Source organism: Cariama cristata, unplaced genomic scaffold, assembly GCF_000690535.1.
Source record: "Cariama cristata isolate BGI_N322 unplaced genomic scaffold, ASM69053v1 scaffold13446, whole genome shotgun sequence".
NCBI classification, from domain to species: Eukaryota; Metazoa; Chordata; class Aves; order Cariamiformes; family Cariamidae; genus Cariama; species Cariama cristata.
This window is the reverse complement of record NW_009621683.1, coordinates 16,817-39,409: the sequence shown is the minus strand read 5'-3', so window position 1 is coordinate 39,409 and position 22,593 is coordinate 16,817. Positions and strand designations below refer to the sequence as shown.

General features: G+C 42.0%; 1 protein-coding gene across 1 annotated transcript in view; it reads right to left on the bottom strand.

The window, feature by feature from the left end:
• Window positions 1-22,593, bottom strand: part of AKT1 (v-akt murine thymoma viral oncogene homolog 1) — a 66,556-nt gene that overhangs the window by 33,055 nt on the left and 10,908 nt on the right. The window contains exon 2 of the mRNA XM_009702073.1: window positions 1,085-1,213. Coding sequence (XP_009700375.1) covers window positions 1,085-1,213 — 129 coding nt within the window. The remainder of the gene's footprint in view (window positions 1-1,084; window positions 1,214-22,593) is intronic.

Below are 22,593 nucleotides of genomic sequence, written 5' to 3'. Positions count from 1 at the left end.
CCTGCACTGAGGCACCAGGCGACAGCACATCCATTATTTATTCCCATCATCAGTCAGAACAGGTATATGTTTCTACCAGCAGAAAAAAAATGAACATTTGCATTAATTCCTAGTGCTGCCCAGCCCTCTTCTGGGCCCAGGGTTTTCCAAAATAAATCTGTCTGCTTAAAGGTCAGCTACAAAGATGAACCCCATATATTTCAAGCTACCCTGTAATGAAGAGGGAAAGCCCCTACCCTTCTCTCTGCAGAGCTTCGCTTCCACTAGTCACCAGGAACACAGAACAGATTGTTGTTAATAACAGGTGCCACAACGATCTATTTTTAAGTGATGGAACAAGACACAGGCAAACCATGAGACAGGAAAGATTAAGAACAAGAGAAAATAAAAGCTGGAAGTATACAGCGAAAGGTTAAAAACACGAGCAAGAAAAGGAAATTATCTTCAGAGTCTTCTATCACATCCTGTGCTGCAGCACCTGAGCAAAGTCGGAAATGTTTGCATAGGACAGGGTGCAGAGGTTAAGAGATGTTATTTCCAAACCCTTTTGTTGACTCTAATAGAAGAAATATGGTTTTATGTTCATAATTAAGAAAAACTGAGTGCGTTTCATTAAAACCAGAGCTCACTCTGAAGTCTCTTATGCTAACAATCTGATAACTTTGGTGTATGTCAATGCCAGTGGTATCCAGACCTGCTGGCAGAACAGAGGCTGAAATGCTTCAGCTGTGCCTACCTGCCAAGCACCAAGACACTCGCCTGGGTTAATTTTCACATTAAAGGAACTTGCTGAATAACAGGCATACAAACTATTAATAAACTCGTTTTATTCTATAACCAGAAACAGTAAATTAGTAGAAAACTGGAAAACAAAACAAAACAAAAAGGCAAGCAGAGCATCAAATCTCCACATCAGTCATTCCTGAAAAACCCAGGCAGTTTTATCATCTCAAATAAACACATTTAGTGTTTAGATACATCGCTCTGGGCAGATCAGAAAGTTACTGATGCAGCTTACCAGTGCTATGACTACAAGAAGCCATCAACCCCCAAACAGGATGAGGGAGCGTGTAAAAACACTTACGAGCTACTGAGAAGTTATTTAAAGGTGATTCCCGCTGGTCGACATCCTGCGGTCGTTCCTTGTAGCCAATGAATGTGCCATCGTTCTTTAAAAGAAAATACCGCGGCCTCCATGTTTTTATGTACTCTCCTGGAAAGAAAGGATGGGCAAAGGGAGAGAACATCAGAAAACACCCCGAAATACTGATTCGCAATTTTTTTTTTTTTAAATTTGAAATTCTACATCATCCTGACATAGTGGCTGTTTTAAAAACATTCAGTTTATTCTGATACAAACAGTGGAAAAAATATATGCACTAAGTCAGATATTGCTAGCAATGTTAACCACAAAAATGGGACTTCATAAAAGGTAAACAGCTATGTTTTGTTCTTCCATCTACTCTGATTTCCATTCAAATTCTGCAACATCTGCCTTAAATGCATTTTAAATTTAAAAAAAATCAGAGCAGATGTCCTATGTATTATTTTTGCTATTGTCATTTTTCATACTGACAAGTGGAGAAATTTTTTTCATTTACATTTTGCAGCGCAAGTATTTTAAACAACAATGGGTAATTCACTAATTAGTCAACTGCTTTATCAAACCAACAGTCACTTCTAGAACATAAGAAGATAACTCTCTGCTTGTGTTACATAACATCACTCACTCCTCTCACAACATCTCAAGCATGAAACATGAGATGATATATCACAATATGAAGGGGAAAACACTGGATGATGTATAGCCACCGCAAGGAAGAAAACAAACATCTATTCTGAAAGATATTCCACCTTTCTTGGACAGAGAAAACATCCCTTGCTCACACCATGCTGCTGCTCATCTGAGTAACCTGCACAGGTGACAGTTGCGTGACTGTGTTACAGCCACGTTCAAACTCTCCAGCAGCAGAATAGAAAGAGTTGATCAAAATCTCAGTTATTTACTGGATTTACTCAGTTGGGCTTCAGGGAAGGAAGACAGGGGTTCCACCTGTGGCTCTTCTGGGTGACTTCGTCAATGTGCCTCTGTTTCCCCCTTTGCTCATTGTCCATGTCATCATCTTCTCAGGCAGTCTCTCCAGAACCTCAAATAGCTTTACATGGTGTCAAGCCGGGCCTCTAGGCCCTACAAGGTCCTGTAGTAATGCTTCTATTTGGCTGAATCACAAAAGCCTCACTCAAGGTGTTAACTCAAATCAGGGTACCAACCCTGCTCACCCCAACAACAACCAATTTAAAAAAATAAAAAGGCAGAAGTGAAGCAGTCACTACCAAGCACCCACAGCTAGGCAGCAGCTATATCCTGCTCTCTTCAGTATGGTTTCTCACTTGTTTGTTCTACATCAGGGAGAGGATGAGGGAGTAGACTAGGGGCCAAACTTACTTCCAGACTGCCGCAGCAGGAGCCGGCCTGCGCACCACATGATGCTGCCCTTGCAGCGTTTGGTACCCAGTGCCCATGGCTTCGTATGCTGGTGAGCTCTTCAACCAACCACTGAGAGAAGCAAGAAGAAAAGGCTCCCCAGATTTGTTGGCTCTTGCAACCTTCTGCTGCTCCCCTGTTCTCCCAGGCTCCACTCACACTCTCTTTTCCTGCTGCTTGGTTCTCCACTGGCAATTTCTCTCCCAGCAATGTGCACCCCGCCCCAGGAACTCCCCTGCAGCTGCTCTGCGTCCTTCCTCTCCCCATAGACCTCTTCTCCTTCTGCAATGCCGTTTCAACCTGCTTCGGGCACCAGCTGTGTTATTGCTTCTCCGTTCAGACTCCTACTTTTCTCTCCTGCACAGAGAAGCACAAACAACCCCAGCGCCCAAGCCATGTGGCCACAAGCGTCCGCATCCCTAGCTGCTGCTTTCACCTGTTTAGCTCTCATTAGGCTTTTAATTTTCTAATCTAAAGCAAAAAACTAGAGTTGCTGAACCAGCGGAGACAGTCACACAGTTACCTTTCTAACAGCAGCCATGTCTGCAGAAAACATCCATTTGCCAGGGCATGGGGCAAGAAAGACAAGAGGAAAAAGAATGACCACAAACCTTCTCAGCCTTTCTTCTACAGACATCTGTTACAGCTGTAAGTGTTATACTAACCTACAAGGGGTTTACAAAAATGTCATCGTCACTTCATGAATTTCAGAAGAACTCGCCTATAGCTGTCATGGCTTAACATTTATAAGCAAGACAGTAAATGTAGCAGGTTTTGTTGTCACCATCTTTTTAATTCTGACCTTAATTAGAAGCTGAAAACTTTCTGGGATCAGCAGGAGATTATGAAGCCTTTCACATTTAAATTATGTATCCAACTCAGCCCAGATCAGTGAGATTACTCCAATCTCATTACTATTACACCACAGATGTGACTACAGGGACAAGAAGATACATGGCACACTCAGCCTAGCTCTTGACAAGAGGTTTGCCAGGTAAGCAGGTCAGGGAGGCAGCTGCCCAGACTATCATGATTTTGGAACACACTGTTACACACCTGACTCATTGGTATTTTCTTCTCTTGCACAAAGCAGACCCAGGAGACCTAGGAACCATCACAAACCCCTCATCATACCTGCATTTAGGACTAAATCCAGATTGGATGGGACAAAAAAATATCTGAAGAAGGGCAAGACAGGGAGTCTCCATTTCCCTTACTCCCTAATCTATGCTACATGTCTTTCCCATCAGCATTTACAGAGGAGACATTTATTTTTTGCAGATTCTGAAATTATTATCTGGTTGTTTTCAGTGAAATATGCATAATTTTACACAAAATTACAATGTACTGTCACAAGAGACCCTTCCTCTTCGATTAGATGCTTATGTTTGGCTCTCGTACCTTCTTACAGCTTTATTCCATGGATCTGTTTCTCTGTTACACACACATCATCTAACAGGATTAATCACACAATCTTTAAGATGGTGTATTCCATACATATATAGCATCCTCCTCCACACTCACTCACTCTTCACTTTCCGTGTGTGAAAATTTAAGGATTTCATTACTGCCAGGCATTTTGCAAGGACCGTTCTACTTGGACCTTCCCTTACCCATTGCTTTAGCTGGTTCTAGATCCCGATCCATCTTTTTAATTTGCAAATAAGTAACATGATTTTAAACTCCTTTTTCCACGTCTGAAGCTTAATGCATCCTGTAATATGGCAAGCATACATATTATTGATCATTGCTCTTGCCAAGGACAGTATGAGGCACACTGCAGCATCTGCGATATAAATTTTATCCTATAACACACTGAGGTTATACTTCTGCATCTTGCAGCAAAGCGGCAAGACATGGCCGGGTGTGTGACTCGCAAATCAGATAATCTGTAAGTATAATTCTACATTCAAGCCTGGGCAAACTATCACTCCTCTACAGAAGTTCTGAAACATAGATTCACCAATGCAGTCATCAAGAAAATGTACAAAGTGCATATTCTTCAGAAACAAGTTTATCTTTTTATCATTAGCTAAAATACTATGAACTTCCTACAACTTGTGAGGAGGACCACATTGATTACAACAGCAAATCCGAGTATTTTAGGCAGAAAAGGAGTTTGTCAATGCAGACAAAAAATAATTACGTGGAACTGCTGGGATAAAGCGGACTGAAAAACGTTAACACCTTCTACTTCCTTTGATACACTCGGTAGGCTGTCATGCCTGAAGAGTGAACTGAGCTGTTTCAATTTTTGCCTTGTGTTTTTTGTTCCTGTTGCGGTTTTATTTTTAAGAATCATAAGCAAGAAGTTACTTGAAGTCACTAATATTAGTAGTTATGTAGTCACACTAGAAGAATTGTACCAAGTACAGTAAATGCAAGCATGTGTGGCAAATTCTATCAAACACTAAAAAAAAAAAAATCCACCATGGAAAAGTGAACAATTTACAAAGCAAAACATTTTTTCCTCTGTGATTCATTGCTTGTGTAATGCCCTGGCAGAGCCTTCTTTGTTTTCAGTAACAGAATGCTAACACTGCAGAGACACGAAAGCAAAAGCATGGGTTATAAATCCTACATATAAAATCCTGGAACCAAATAGACTCCTCTGTAGCTTACTAGCTTTATTATTTAAAATCTTTATGTACCATTCTTTTTACTCCAAGCAATTTCCAAATTGCAAAGATTCCCAAACTGTATATATCTGGAAATATACACGAAGATTGTTATAGACTGATTTCCCTTTATTGCCTTGTGTCTGCCCCCACATACTGCACATTAAAATACTTAACACACACTTAGAATGTAAATCCATCTCATGCCAGAAAAGCTTTTTCACAGTAACACATACTGCAAAGCATGCTTATGCCTGAATATTTCAGAAAAAGTTAAACATAAAACTCTTTTGGTTCATGAAAAGTTAATTCTACTGAGGATTTACAATAATGCAGGGTTAGGTTATTTTCCTTTCCTCCCCACAACAGAATCTCACCGAATCTGGAGCTGTCTACCACTGATAGAGTGTCTAACATCAGAAACAGCTGCCACTCCCTGGGAAGCTCATGGGGTAAGTGGAGAATAATGAGCAGCAAGCACCAGCAGAACAAAAGAAAATCCATCTTTATTTACCAACTGCTGCATGCTTGTTGCTGCATCAAGCTCATTCAAAGCCAACACCACACCCTTTAATTCAGAACAGACTATATTTAAGAAGGCTCTGCTTTTTTTTAAAATCAACTCATACATACCAATGGTTTGGAAAAAAAAAAACACAAACCCCACAACATTAGGTTAACCAAGTCAGCATCCAATGATAGCCTTGATATTTACAATAGCACTGGACCAACTGTTAACTTTCTTATGCTCACAAGTAACTAGAACAAGTCCAGGAGCACTGACTGAAAACAAGGTCTCTGTTATATAAAATGCACTCAAGTGTTTACCACTAATCTATGGATAAATAATGCATTAAACTTTCCGCTCTGAGCATCAGAAGTAGCACCATTAATGACAATTAAGGTTAACACTCAAAATATTAAGAGCTTTTGAGTTATGCAAGCCTTCTCTACGTTCCCACACGCTCCAAAGATGTACAACATTCCTTGATTGTGCAGCTCTGAACTGTCCAAGGCAAACACGAAAGTTATGCCAATCGCAGCACTAATGTGCCACCAGTCAAAGGCGGAATGACTCATTTCTGAGACTTCAATGGTTGCGAGAAGCGGTCTGCATCCTGTCAGCCTAAAAACGTTTCGGCGAAACAGATGCCAGCTTCCTCAAAGACGTGAAGCTTTCAGGAGCTGCTACCTCGTGTGTGCTGAAGAGCGGGATGGGGATTTACAGTTAAGTTTCTACTGCTCGGGTAAATAGGGTAAGTGTCCGCTTGATTCAAAACCAGCTGAAATCAAAACAGATTTGGAAAAAGAAAGCAGGCCTTGAAAACTTGCCTTTGCATTTCTAAAGCACTCGGAAGCAAGCCCTTTCCAAACACAGCGAGCTAATTCTGGTTCTTAACGACTTGACACCAAACAATTAAGTCTAGGGTGACCCAAATGAAAACTCTCAGTTCAAATATGTATTTTTTTTTAAAATAGCTACACAGACACCCACCAGGCTGGTGCACCACACTTCCCTTCCCTCAAGAAACTGTCAAAACAAGATATTTAAACACAGTGCCAGGTTTTCAGTAGCTTGGGGATAAGGAAAAAGAAAGGGAAAAAAAAAAAAAAAAAGAGGTTATGCTAATGTCTTTCCCACCATGCTTATGAAGAGAGGAGGACCTCTGGTTTGTCCGCCTATTCAGAGGTGCAGCGAAGGGGGCCGGTTCTTTGATGATTTCTCTTTTTTTTTGGCCCCTCTCTGGATGCCTCCTCGGCCGTCGCCTCCAGCGTACAGCTGCGGAGGCACTGCCTGTGCCCAGAATCTCAATGAGGCAGCCGGGCATGCCACAGGGGCTTGTCCCCCGGGGGGATACAGCCCGCCTGTGCCAGGCCAACGCTCCACAGCTTGCAGCCCGGCTCCGCCGCGCCTTTCAAGGCCCTAACACGGGGTCCCACGGTCGCAACAGGCTAATTCAGGGCACGGCAAATCCGCTCCCCGCTTTATTCTCCCTTGGGCAGCTGGATGGTCGTGCAGTGTGCCGGCAGCCCGCATGGCCGTGACTGACGTGGCTGCCAACAGGTTAAGAAGAAATGCCTCCTCCTCCTCCAGCTCAGCCTACTGCCGTTTCTCACGCTCACAGAAAGCTGCAATACAGGACACCTGCTTCATTATCATATCTTGGGGGAATTTGGGGAGGGAGGAAGGAAGAGTGGAGCTGGAGGTGGGGCGAAGGGGGACGGCTGAGTGGTCTGGCCTTCGAGTAACAAAGGGAGCCCAGCAAGGACTACTCCTGGTTACCTGGCACTCCACATCTGTAAATTAACTTCAGAAAGCAAGAAACAGCATTGGCTTAGCTCTTCCCACAAAGCTCTACGGGCACGCTGTGTAGAAAAATCAGTGTATTGGAAGGTACCTCTGTCTTTAGTTACGCAACAGCGCAGATGGGAAACACCTAACGAAGGCAAGGAATGGGTGCTCTGATTCACAAAGCTAGGCCATGGGAGAGATCAGAAGTCAGATTACAGAGAAAGAAAAACAGATTCTCGCCCAGTACTTTCTCCATGCAGGGGATGGACAATTACCACATTCTCCAATTCCATCTCTGTCAAAGGGTTTGAGATCACCAGCTACCACCACCACTACAGAAGATGACACCTCTGTATTTTTTATCACTGTATTTCAACTGTATGGTTACGTAAAACTGAAACATGGAGATTTGTCTTTTTCTTTTTTTTTTTTTTTTTTTTTGCTGAATTTCAGTTTAGAAGGTCAAAAATGTTGCCATATTGCTTACAGCAATCAATTTAAGCAATACCAGATATTCCCAAAGGAGCAAAAGAGAATTAATCAGCATGTAAAAAACTCCTTACTCCTACCTTTGGCACAGCTTAGTCAGGCTAGTCCTAACCTACAGCTGTCTCCAGTGGGAGAAGATGTAAATGAAGTTTCATTAAAAACAGCAGTTTTAAGGATAGCTACATAAATTACAGGAAAGTATAAAGTGATTTCTTAAGCTGTGCTGAAAACAATCTCAACCTCAGAGTGAACTGCATTTCCACTACCTCATGGTGGGAGCAAAAGGACTTAAAATGACCATGAAGGGTCCAACATAGTCAGAGAAACCTTTTCTGTAATATGTTTGGAATCAGCTACAGCATTTTAACAAAACAAAATGTTCCTGAAACAGAAAGTGCCACCACATATTCCTCTGCTTTTGACACGTGCCCAACCCTCTCTCATTTTTCTAAATAAATAAAAATGACAGAGGAGGTGTCAGATTCACTGAACTGAATTAAGCACGCTTGGAACAATTATTTCTCCCCAAGTAATTTTTACCTTGACACTACGATGGGAAATAGCACAAGCAGCTAACAAGGCACTTAAGCTAATAAGCCTCTGCAACTTTTTAAATATCTTCCCTTAGAGGAGGGAGGTACCTACAACTATTCCTCGAGCTCAATCTGAAGTTAATACAATCAGTATTTCTGTAAATCAGGCTCTTAAATGCACTGCATGTATTTATATAAAGGGTGTGACCTAATCCTCCGAAGATTTTATGATCTCTATTAAAAATACAAAGAAAAAAAAAAACCACACCAAACCAAAAAACACCAAACACGCCACACCCTGGTGTATTTGAACAACGAAGGGCTTTTCTAGACATCATCTAAAAGCTGATTTAATTATTTTACCTTTTAGCATAAGCATCCTTAGCCATGACTCTTGCACTTATCTGAATGCACGCCTTATTTGAATGACATACCCAGTTTTGCTCTTCAGTAAATCCTGTCTAGAGACTGACAGATAATGTAAAAGGGGACAAAGCAAAGAAACACACACAAACAAAAGCTCTTCCAAAGACTAAATGAAGTCCAAAACCACAGTTTCAGCTTGTATTCCCAGGGTTGCCTACACATAGCGGGTGTTCAGAAAAGCATCATTAATTGATTAAAAATTCATTTTAGGTCCTTCCCCCACTCCGCCCCATTAAAAAAGATTAGGAGAGCCAAAAACTTAGGCGAGAGTCATTTTTATGACGCATTTATTTGCTATGCAAACATTAAACCTGAAAAGTACTCAGCAGAGGCTCCCCATTAAAATCCCAAAGCTGGTGAAGCTGAGAGGTGAGTTTGTAACTTGGGGAGTGGGTGCACATGGGAAAGCAAGAGCAGGGGAGGGAAAAAGCAGGACGCAACCACGCAGAAAACATCCGCGGTGAGGACTCACGAGTCCCTGGCTCACTCTCCTAGGCTCCCATTACTAGATCACTGTGTCATTCACAAAGCAAATCAAAACCTCAGGGAATTGTAAAGAAATGGTGAAAAAAAGGCTAAGGGACATTACGGGAGATTTATGGAAACAGTAGCTTTTCTAAAACAGACGATATGGACCAACTTCAGAGGCGGTTTGAAATGGAAAAACTCTATTTGTAACAACTAAGCTGCAGAACATGGACTTTTATAAATAAGCAGTTTATGGAGGGTAAGAAATTAACACATCGTATTGTTATCCCTTAGCTTCTGGGTTTGAGTCCTAATTTTCAACATAAATACACAGAGTTGTTTTAGGCCACTTACAATAAAAGCTCTGCAAGTAATTGTGTGATCATGCTGTGCATCAGGAAATTTCTTAGAAGTGCCAAGAAAAAAAGTCAATGCAGAATTTTAAATGCGTTTATACAAACAGTTACTGGGTAAATATTTCATAGAAAGATACATAAAAGCCAAGTTAAGCAAATATTTCAAATAAGCAAAAATAAGAAGCAATATAAAGTGCTGTGCTGTTTATACGGTTGGGGCTACTTTGGATTTCCCTCCTTCATTTCATCACTAGCAAGTCTGCAAAACCCTGGAGGAGCACATAGAGACCATGTTAGTTCTAATAAAAAGTTTCATTTATCTTGAGCCATTTAATGGCCATCAATGGAAAAATTACAAGCACTTCCCAGAAAGTAAGTTCTAGTATTTGTTATCATGGCAACCTCCTGGTTACGCCTCCAAATTTAGTATTACATAGATAACTTTTACTGAGTCACTACCCCAAACTCAGCAATGAAAGTCTCCTCCAGATAACAGGAGCGCCTGCCTCAGTTCAGAGGAATTTTGCAGAGTAACTTAATTGCGTACTGAGAATTTATTAAAGCAACTTCACCACTGGGTAATGTGAGAGCAAACAGCCATCGTAACTCTGGTGCTAAGCTTAGTCAAGTAACATAAGCGTAAGAAACTTTGCCAAGGATTTTTGTGCCTTGGTCTGAGATGCCTCGTCATTGTAAAGCGGAGCACAATCTAATCCACGCTGCTGCTTCAACAGGGTCACAGGTTCAGCTAGACACACTTCTGTTACTTGAACACTATTAAAATTCACTTATTTTTACAATACACAGTAAAAATATTGAGTCTTAATATAATCAAACAGCAAAATTCCCGCTGGATTTCAGTGGTACCACAACTTAGCCCCCTAATATTGAAATACACGTATGTACTACTAAAAAAACATACATATAATTGTGACTATTTTTTAAACCCCAAAGTCATCTGTTATAGTAAGGTCATCATACCTCTCCCTAACAGTTCCAAGCTCCAGGAGAGACGCATTCCAGCCAGTCACATGAAAATCTGTTTCTTACATAAGGAGGAATGAAATAAAGACTCACCTGAATAAAGACTGAATAAAGACCCATCCACCTTGATGTTGTTCCCATGAATTAATTTTCATGTTGCAACAGCATCTTGGTATGTTAAAGCCAGTTTTCATTTTTTAAAAAAGCATCAAAAATGAATGGTATACACCACACAGAAGCAAAAAGCAGATGGGCTCAGGAAGATGGGAGCTTGCATTACACTTTCCAGCCTTCAGTGCCCTATACTGTTGTTTTGGGAAGACACAGTAAAAATTCCAATCTCCTCTTTTAAAACCGCTTCTATTCCCAGAGGAAGAAACAAACATCACCCCCTACGCCCAGCCAGCCCTAAACTCACACCAGCTTCTGTGGCATCAAACCTGGCACTTACTCCACTGGATTTTCAGAGGTCAGGGACTGCTGCATCAGCCCCACCTTTCCTTCACACCTGATTTTCCAAGCACAGTGCACCACACGACTGCTTCTCACCATGCACATCCCCTCTACCACCTGAATCCTAAAAACCCTGTCCCACAATTGAGCACAGTCTGCTCCCTGTAGTTCGTCTTCCCACTCTTACTAGCATGTCCCCAAAGAACAGAAGCAAAACAAACACCAAAACACATCCCTTGCCTAGCCAGGTTACAGCTACCCTTCAGATTTGTAGGAGGACTTGCAACAACTACAGCGGCTGTCCAGGAGAGTTAAGATTCCCACTCTTTAAGCATGAGAACACCAGAAAACCATAAATAAAGCTTTAAATTCATATGAGGGTTTTTTTGCTTTGCCTTGTTTACAAAATATATGTGGGGGGGAGAGAGAGAGGCCTACAGGTCACCTGAGGTAACTTTCCTAAGAAGGGCATCTGGGGCCATGTTCATGCCTCAGGGACTTCTGCAAAGGAAGGTACATGCACACCTACAGAAAATCCTGTATGCAAACCCTGCTTTGTGGTTTGATGCTTAGCACACACTCTGGTTACAACATTTTCTTCCACTGGTCCCTGATCTGATGCTCTCAGCTCAGGCGGCAGCTGCTAGGGGCTCCTCTGCCCCCCCAGAGGTCAAGCTAAGCGAGGCCACCCTGAAAACCCTGCTCCTGCTGCCAGCAAGGCAGGAGCGGAGCAGGACGAGAAAGGGAGAAGAGGCATCTTGTGGAGGGAAAGACTGCAGTACACATGAGCCAAGAAGGGTTACCACAATTCTGGCTGGAGTCTGCTGCATCATAGAGGAGGATGCTGACAGAGGGACAAGCCAGAGTGTCCCCAGTGCTGGGTCTCTGCTGGGCGAGGAGGAAGGCGCTGAACTGCTGAGAGCACAGGAAGGGCAGGGAGAGGTGATAGTGTGACCCTCCCCGTCATCCACGCCAGCTGTGCCTGTGGCCATCACCAGTCCCAGTCCTGGTTCTGGTCCCATCCCAGCAGCAACAGGAGCAGTTGGAAGCGCAGGTTGTGCCCAGCCCATGGGGAGAGTATTGCTCCCCATTCAGGACCTCATTCTTGAAGCATGGCCAAATCCAAGCCAGCTCAAATAGCACTTCTACATCCTTTAAATACACACACACACACACACGTACGTACATGCAAGAGAGCTAACGCAGAGCCCGGTCATGAGCACACAACATTGCTGCACTGACCCTGCTCCTTCACAGGCAGAGCCAACACTCACAGTGAAATCTTGCAAAAGTCAGGCTGGCCAAGAAGACTTAGTCCACTCTCTGGTCTGGGAAATCTATAAAGTTTAGATTATTCCCAGATTAATGCTTTCACACATTTATTTCCCCCTCCTCCTCCATACCGTGAGTAAATCATTTTAACATCAGGATTACAGTTTCAGCACCAAGCTAAGAGACAAAAAGTTTCCGAAAAGCAGTCACTGCAGTGACTTGCACTGCACACTTGCAGTGACTAATCTGCAATTTTCATTTATCCACAGCACACAAAATGAATCTTTGTAGTAGGCAGACCTTCTTGCAAATTATGGTTTTCTAAACGAAGTCATGCTTGGGTACAGAAATTGGAAGGTATAGGTAATATCCTCTCTCAGAGAGAGAACACAAAGGACGCACATGAAAATTACTGTCCTGCTATTCTATTTGGTGACCAAATTGCAGTTCAGCTACTAAATTAACTAAGCACAAGTCCACTAGTGGGTCACCATCATTGGTTTCAGAATATGTTTTACCACATATTTTTTTTCCCCTTACCTGCGAATCCAAGTTTCCCAGTTTAAGCATCTTCCCTTTTCCAGAAGAAATGGGATCCTTTTTAAGCAATGAAGACATTTAGTTATTTAATCACAGAGGCAGTACAAGATTAAAATGGATTAGCCATATTAATCCAAACTAAATGTCTCCATTATGATAAAGTTTCCCAATGAACCTTAAATCAACAGGTTCCCAATTTCAGGTGTAACATCTGATTGAAACTGCTGCTGCTTTGCAAAACTACCACTTTCCCCTGCCCCTCCTTACTAAAAATACAGTCCAAATTGCTATTTCCACAAAGAAGTATGTCCAATTTTGACAGGAGTTCTACGAAGAATTCTTGATGGCCTGCAAAGATTCTTGCACTTAACCCAAATGTAAAATTTACAGTAATTTATCATAAAAAAATTTCAACTGCTCTGCAGATCGAGGCTCCTGTTCCATGCTGCATTTGGAATTTCTACCAAATGGGGAGTGGTGGTAATTAAATAGCTTTATTTGCAGTCCTCAATTCTTTGCACCTAATTCATGACAGCACACAGGATGGAGAGAAAGGCAGTTACGGCACTCTATATACTTTGCATTTCATCAGGTATGCTTCCCTGTGTTAACCTTTAAAAAGGAAACTGTAAACAGTAAGCTGCAAAAACGTTGATGATGAAACAGCAACAGACAGGAGTCAGGGAAATAAAAGGAACTAAAAAAAATGGGGTTTAGCATTACAAACACCAATGCCTTTTCTAAAGAAGAGATCCAGCCGTATTTCCCCCTTCCTTTGTACTGAAGTTTAATAAACATTTTCTCCAAGTTACCAATTTTGAGAAAATCGCTGGATAAACACTTGTGTTAACCCAGTTACATGGCTCGGTGCCAAATGTAATGCCAAACTTCCCAGTTGCAAAACGAGCTGTTTTTACACACCAAAGTAACCACGCAGCAGGCCTGCCGAGCCTGAAGACAGCTGACAGAGATGACTGTTGCTGTCCCCCCATTGCACCGACATCCATCCAAATACCAACATCTGCTGTGCTACAATTTACTTTTTACACAACATTTAGCAAAACTGTGCCTCCGACTGCAACATCATTAAGGAAGTAACAACAAATAAATCGCAAAGTCCCATCAGACAATTGTAAAATTAAAGCATAGTTTGTCTTGCATACACTGAGCTTTAGTTTAGACGTATTGGACTTCAGAAATAATAAGCATTAGAATCTGTTTTCTTTTATTAAACACAGAAGACAAAATTCTGTAAACCGTGACAAGCGTAATCCATCATTACAGTGAAAATTACAGTTTTGAGGATATTGACTTGACTCACTAGGCAGAGAAGCAGATGCCTGCGAGGCAGCCTGGCCGGCCCGGTACCATCACAGCAACCCAGACTACTAACAGGATTACACTATGCCTGGAAGCATACGAAGTGCACTCTCAATTCAGGGCCCGCTCCCTTTCAAACACCCAGAGCACGTATTTGTGCTTGCAAAGTAAGGAATTAATGTTCCTAAAAACTAAAGCGTCCTTTACTTTAAAAGCAGGATGGAGCACGGGGGCCAAGGCAATTGGATGCCACCCACTCCACAGAGGTGAGGTGGCAAGGCAGACTCCATAGCAAGTCCTTACACAAATTCATAGCCTGGGGGTTCAAACCGGGATTTAGGTTCTTGGGTGAAAGCCAGGTTTGGTTAGCAGTTCCCCTGTACTGCCCAACGCACTTTATGTTGCAGAAGTCCCTACATGATCTAGTGTCCTCCAAGAGGTTGTCCTTCACACCTGCATCACTCAGGGTGCTGCAAGTCAAAATGGCTTGGGGCTCGGGCTCTCATCGGCACACAGGCAGACGAGGAGGGAGAAAGGAGAATTTTAATCTTTAAAATGGTGACCAGTTTTCAAAACCAATTCCTTCTTCCTCCTGTCCTGCAGTAATTCTATGAATGCAAAAATAAGCCAAAAATAAAAAAATTTCTCTCTTTTGAAAAGCAGATACTGAATGAAAAAATTCATGAAGAAACAACTTCATTTCTGTTAGGCATCAAGTAAGCGGTTTTCCTTAAACCTTTCTGCTCCTCATCACCACCTTTAACACAACCTAAAAATCGCTGAAGTTACAAAAAGTGACTTTTTTTGTGGGAACAAACACTCCCCCTACGTCTCCAGACAATGTGTCTGTCAGGAACAACAACATACCGAACACTCAGCTCAAGATATAAGAACTTGGCAGGCTGTATCTCAAAGTAGTTTCACCAAAACAATACAGTTTCCCCCAAATCCCTATCAGCTTAATAGTGGAAGACAATAATATTTCAGATAACAAAGGCAGCAAACATTTTGGTAAGTTCAGTGGACATTCTTTATCCATTCGCAGATAAAAATAGTCAACATGCACAGCTAGATTAACTTTAGATTAATTAGATTAATTTCGTGCTCAGTTCATGCTAAAGTCAAGGGGTTAGGCACTTAAATACTTCTGAGGGTTTTGGCCAGTGCTGGTTTGTGTCAGACTTTATGACAATATCTATATATGCCCATCATGGGACACAGGAGAAGCCATGCAAAGTACAGCCTATGCGTAGATCCTCTCCCGAGCAGTGATTTAGAGGCCAGTCTCCTGTGTCCTAGCTACTACATGTTTGCACGACAGGAGTCAAGGTCCATCGGAAACTTATCTGAAGAGTTGCTCCTGTGCAAACTTTAGGTTCAACCTTCGAGTTCAGAACTGAAACACTACTTGTTTGTCCATTTATCCCCTGGCACGGTTGGCTTTTTGTCAGATAGATGTATGCCACATGCAAGTCATTTCCCAACCTCTCTGCTCCACCTCCCTCCACGCACTCTGCACACACTCTGACCCCTCAGCAAATGTTATAAGAGAGGAGGAAGTGTTTCTGACAGTTTACATAGTCTTCACAACAATTTTATTGCAGGGTATAAATGTTTTCTCCTGCCCCTCAACCCTACTTGTAAGGAAACAAAGCAAAACAAACAAAAATCCACCACTTCCCAAACAACTGAATGCCCTAAACCCAGCAGTAGGAAAGGAAAGGGGAGGGAAGGGGTGGAGAGGAAAGAACAGAGAGGATGGATTACACTGAAGTTATTTTTGTCCTGTTCAAGTGGATGGGCAGAGACAACTAAATATAGAATTTATCAAAGCAGGTGAACAAGGAAGATGACACGAACCACATGTTTCAAGGAGCCACATGTTTCAATAAACAAAGTACACTCCTACCTCCTGGCCCAAGAAGCTCCCAAAAACATACTTCAATTTGCATGAGCGAGATTTGATTGAACAAATATTCAACGCACCGCAGCCTTCCCTTTGGACATGTGACAATGTAAATGTTAAGCAGATAGGTTTCCTGTCTCTTACCTGCTTGTACTATATATAAACAAGCACTACGAAGTCCACGTTAAAACGGAAAGAGGTCTGCGCTCTTCTGTGGTGTCTTTGGACAGAAATTCTTCCGAAGAAAGCATGTTTGCATGTACAGCTGGGTAATAAAGTACCACTTGAAATCAAATGTTAAAGAATGTTATGTTTTCAGTGGCAACACAAAGGATGAGGTTTATATGAAATTTAACCAGTTATGTCCAGGACAATTGCTTTCTTCTGGTCAGACTGCAGTCCACAGCTTGCTCAGAGTAACTGCTACAGTAGCTTGAATTTCGCAAGTGAAAATCCATTCATATGTATTTTTAACTACTTCCAGGGCCTCAGCGAGTCTGTGAAATGCACTGAGTGGCTGCTGCCAGAAGCACATACTCCATTCAGTCGCTGTGAGCAGCCCACGCTGGCAAACACAAGAGTAGCAAGTCTCACCCAGGCTCTTGGGCTCTCAGAGCCTGCAGACAAGGATGCAAACAATAGCATTTAGCAAGGACATCAGGTGCTTTGCTGGTATGCACGCAGTAGTGAGCAAGGAAACATTTGGAGAAAAGACATGGCACCAGTCAAGCCATGACTTCACTGGAAGCCACACTCACATCAGTGCTGTAACCTACCACTGGGCTTAAAGAACAGAAAGCTTTTACGCGGAACATTTCCCTTCTTCCATCTGTGCTCCCAGTTACCACGGTATCCAAGAGCCCCACAGCCTGAGCTGCATTTGTCCTCAACAACATCCCTGTGAAGTAGGGAAGTGCTGTTATCACCATTTTACAGATAGGGAACTGGGGCAGAGAGAGGTAAAAATAACCTTATCTGATATGATCATACAGGAGGAAGTTTGTGGCAGAGCAGGGGAGGACTGGCTTCAATTCTCAGTTGCAGGATGGTACTCCAACACACCAGTCACCTCTTCAGCTTCTAGATGCTCTGCCTTCAGTTTGATCAACCTACCTATCTCCCCTGGGCAACAAGGAATGGTGAATGCCTACACCTTTTATTAACAGCATTTCCAGCCCAGCAAAAATGGAAGAGGGTATCAGATGCAGGCGTTGTTTGCATTCACAAGTCCAAATCTGAACAAAGAAAACAATTTCCAAAATAGTCAGCACTATCCTGGTATTGTGGGAAAAGGAAGGAAGACATATCAAGTTTTCAAAGTAGAAAAATTAAAAAAAAAAACATAGCAGGTCATAAGTACAATTTTAAAATAATTAGTGAAAGTTTTAATAGGAAGCTGGTATTAGACATGCACCTTTCAAGAACCTCCCCGTTCTAGAAATTTTAGGTTATAAAACAATAAGAAATAAAAAAAATCCCTTTGGAACTACAGCTACCTCATTTCACACACAGATCTACACACAGATCCGATATAGTTTCATATGGAGACCTTGGCTCCAGACTTCACACAACAATCTTGTCTCAGATATAACAAATTCCAGAGGCTGGAGACTGCTCAAGGTTTCCCATTTCTGGATGAGCCAGACTTCAACCCTGCCCTCAAAGGCTCACTTTTCTAAGTGAAATGGCATATCAGGTCCAAAATTTACTCCGTCCTTTGGGACTCCAGTTGCACTCATCCAGAGTACCAGTTGTGAAATAAGCTTCTACAACTTAAGGGCATTCATAAAGCAGCATTTAATGTCAACTGTTTGAGGTGACTATTACCCTGGAACAAACAGCAGAGATCCATCACCCTATGCATCATCTGGTTTATTGAGTCTGACTCCTAAAGGTGGTGGCTCATCATAATGGCCAAAGGATGACAGACTGCTACTAAACCATCAGAACAGACCTTCATGAAGGACACGGTCACTATACTGATTGGTACAAAGGAAGAAATTTCTGAGTTGGTGCTAGCTGAGGGCACCACATCAGCCGTGCTCAGCTCAGGTCACCTCTGCTGTAAGTAGACTATCCTGTCAGTCACCGCTGATAAGCTGGACCTTATGGCCCAGGCCTCTACTTTCATAACAGACCGTTGCTGTAAACTTCAGCCACCAGCAACACAATGTGAATCTAAAGCACACCTCCTCTGCCATGGTCAGTGTCCCAAGGAGCTGCAGCCAACCAGCTATTGCTGAAGGTGACCATCAAGGCACCAAATTCAACTTCCATCAGTGACATAAAATAACCAAAGCCTTGCTTGGAGAGGACCAAAAAGAACAGAACTAGCCCTACCACACATCCTTCTACCCCTATTTCTCCCCGTTCTTTTTCACCAGGACTACAAAAGGGTGAAGGAGAAAGGCTGGGATGAAGTTAGAAACATTTGTACTTTCTGACTGCAAGTCTCACAACAACAACAGCCAACTAAGCAAACAAAAGAAAGCAAAACTCCCAGCAGCTTCACAGCTATGCAGCAATCTTAGTAAACCAGACATGCTAGTAATTAGAGCAAAAAGCAACTTTGGTTCCAAAGCACAGACCCAGATCACTAACAGCAAGTACTAAATTAGCGAGGTTTGTTTATTATTCCATGTTTTGAAACTTTTCCTTGAAAAATCCCAACTTCTGTATTTGAACAGATCAGCCAACAAAATGAAAAGGCCTGTTGACAACAGAGGAACTGCTATTTATTTTCTGTTTGATGGCCATCGCAAGGAATATCAAAACTGAAACTAAACACCTCTACAAATGAGGTTGTTATTCTCCCTCAAAATCAGGCTGGGCTTTGCATGAGATTCCCAGTATCTAACTGGTCACCGAATCACAGAATACTTTATGTTGAAAGGAGCCATTAGAGTTGATCTGGTCTAACCGTCCACTCAAAGCAGGGCCATTCAAAATGCTACAAAAGAAATCCTAACACTAATAGTACATGTAGGTAATTCAGGAGAATTACAAAAATACAAAAGCAAAACCCAGAATGAATGCAACTTTATCAAACTGCAACTTTCAAATCAAATTCAAGGAACAAAACTTCAAGTCTGCTAGGCCATTTGGCTTCATTTTAATCTCCCTGCCTCCAGTAACTGGTCTGAGGATTGTAAGAGTCAGCAGAAAGATGAATATCAATAAACGTTCTGTGTGCATACTGGGCATAAAAAGGAGAAATGAATTCTGTGTTCCTCCATGTTTTATTTCACCACATGAATGATAAGAGAAACAGCACAGGATTGTACATGGTCAAAAAGGCATGCATGGCCTCTGAAGCACGAACTTGTACCTACAACTACACATTCTTTTGCGCGTCTTTCCACTTCTAAAATGGTGCCTGAAAAGAGAAAGGTCTCCAGAAACACGAGGTTTTGCCATAAGCACACCCAATCTAGTCATATATATAGAACATCATATATACTGATTTTTGCACATTCCTGCCAGTAATCTGTCAGAAGATTAACACAAACAAACAAAGCAGCCACAAAAAAAAAACCACACCAAAAAACAACCCTTAAAAATGCATAAAACTTATCACAGTAAATCTGATTTTTTTTCCTATTTTAGATACAGCTTTCTATAACGTAATGATTTGTATTACTGCAGTACACTGCAACTTCAGATACACATCTGGAGCTGAGTTACCTGCTGTACAAATAAAACAATGAGACAGTCCCTGTTCTGCAGAGCTTACTGTCACAAGACAGGGACAGCGGAAGGCCAGACAGACAGACACACAAAAAAAGGGGGACCAACACTGGGCATTGCAGTGAACAGCAGTCGCAGTACACATACATTGCAAGTTCGTCAAGGCCTTTTATAAGCAACACAAGGAGCAGGAGCTTTTAAAGAGGATAATAAAGCAGTACTGCAGCTGTTTACAGGGGCCATTTCCCAAGTGTGAAAGGGTAGCACAAGAGAAAGCAGAGGAGCACTTGCTTGCCCCAACGCTGTAGTCACAGTATAGAGACATGCTACACTAACTAGAGGCAGAAGTTAACATCTTAATAGCAAATTAGAGATGGTAAAAATAGGTATGAAAAGCAAAAGCGGCGGGTTTTGCAGCTCAATGCAACAGAGAAACTAGTAGATAGCAACAAAGCAGCAGCCCAAAGCTGCTCTGCCTTGTTCAGAGCAGCACTCTGAATGGGACAAGGTTACATGCCAAGCATACAAAGACGCAAGATGATGCAAACGTTAGAAAAGTATATTCCCCCCTCCACGTTTTGCTTTTGTTTTCCATTTTCATGAATAACACTATACTCCAACAACTATAGCAACTTTGAACTCATCAACTTCTTCAAAGATCAAAAAATACAGTCTCTGCAGACAATCTGGTTACAGTTGCTGTAGAGCTGAGACAAGTCACTATTTCAGAAATAAATTTGGTCACCTGCTGCTCTAAGCAGAGAAGGCGGTATACATGTAAAATCATGCTTTTCTCTGAAATTACAACTGATATTACCCAGGAAACACAGACTAGACTGGGAAAAAACGCATTAAGTCCAAATGGCGCAGTTATGCCGAACGGAATTGTACATGGCTGGCTGGTAGTCTTCACTCTGTAGTCACAGGTTTGCTCATCTTAAAATCATGTTATAGTATTCCTGATGAACAATCCACTACAGCCACTTTAAACCTCTGGCTTCCTTTCAAGTCAGAGGGTGGATATCAGTAATGCTGGGACATCTCAAAACCTCAGGCATTTAAAAAAAAAAAAAAAAGTTGTAGCAGTTATTATGGAAAGATGAAACACCTACGGTACGAAAGGTTCCTACTGCAGCAAGAACAGCACATTTAACCCAATAAAAGCCATCACCAAGTCTAGTCCCAGAGCTCACTCGGGATCAAATCGGTCTATGCCAACAACAAGGTGTAAATTTTAAGCAACTGCTTTTAATGCAGCTGAGCCACCACAGCTGAAGAAGCGGCTCCATTGCATTTGTCTTTAACAGGGCTGACCACTATGTTCAAAATGTGAGGCCAGATTTGGCTGCTACACCTTCGCAACCCCACTGCGTGAAAGGAGAGAATTAACCCAGCTTGTAAAGGCAACAGTCCAGAGGAAAAACGCCTCGTTTTACCTGAACATGCCTAATCTGGCAACAGCTGATGGTCAGGGAACACACAGAACCCTTTAAAAATACATAACATTGTTTATTACACTGGGACGGTACTTCATGTTGCACAATCCAAGCTTTTGTTTCAAGCAAGAAAATGTTTTCTAAATATTTTGTCACCATGACAGTCTAGCCTTGGACTCAAATTCTGCCCTTGGTTACTCCAGAAAACCCCTGTGAAGTCAACTGTGTTGTACAGCTCGTCGCCGCGTCCTGGGCTGCCAGGAAGGCTCACCTGACAGTGCAGCTACTGGCGTCCTCTCAGCCCTCTGTGCTCTACAGGGCTCTCTCATCCGAAGCTATTTTGCCTACCCACAAACTAAAACATTCAACACAAGAAGAAACAGCATCATATGTAAGAGGAAGACGGTTCTGCAACTAAGAAATACTAAACATCTCCCCGACAAGTTCAGCTTTATCTGAGGAAAAAAGGCAAAACAAAAAACATTCCCAAGACAGCAGAATGAAATATTTTAGATACACAGAGAAAAAGAGACATAGAAAAACATCCCGGCTTTAAGGGCCCTGTTCCAAGTAAAAACATTTCTTTAAGGGACATTAATTTGGCAAACTAAATCTGAGCAGATACGGCCTAAGTCCACAGCATAGCCCCAAAAAGAGCAGCAGAGCATTTCTATATGACTCAGGAAGCCCAACGAAGACTTCTGCAGAACAAGATCAACAGGGTGTTTATATACAGCCAGCAGTGTCATGTGAACAACCAGTTTAGTTTGTGAAATGAATGTTTGCATTGTCATTTAAAAAACAAAACAAAAACCCAAAAAACAAAAAACACACACCACCAAGAAACACCCTCTATTCCACATTTATAAGTTTCCAACATTAAAAACATAGCAGGGGAAGGAAGTACTCCAGCAGCCAAAATTTACAAATTCTTACCATAACTTTGGCACAGTAAACTTCTCCAGTGTCACAAAGGCCTATTCTTCAGGGGGCTTGGTTGCCTTTTCTTTTTTTTTTCCTCCAAGAGGACTAATCCACATGTGAAGGCTATTAAAGAACACAAAAACGCCAACAGAAGCATAAACATGCACACTATCCGTGCGTGTGTGTTTTCAAAGTTTAATCTGTCTTTCCTTACACAGAAAAATACCTAGGAACAGGCTGGAGGCAGGTATTTCTGCTTTCTCTCTTTCTATGAGTGAAGTTTGGTAAGCTTTTTTCCTTTCCCCCCAAAATGGCAATGCTATTTTATTTTAATTCATTCAAATTGGTGACAGAGATTCATCCTCATAAGTTGCATTCAGCAGCCAGGTTTCAAGAATTTAAC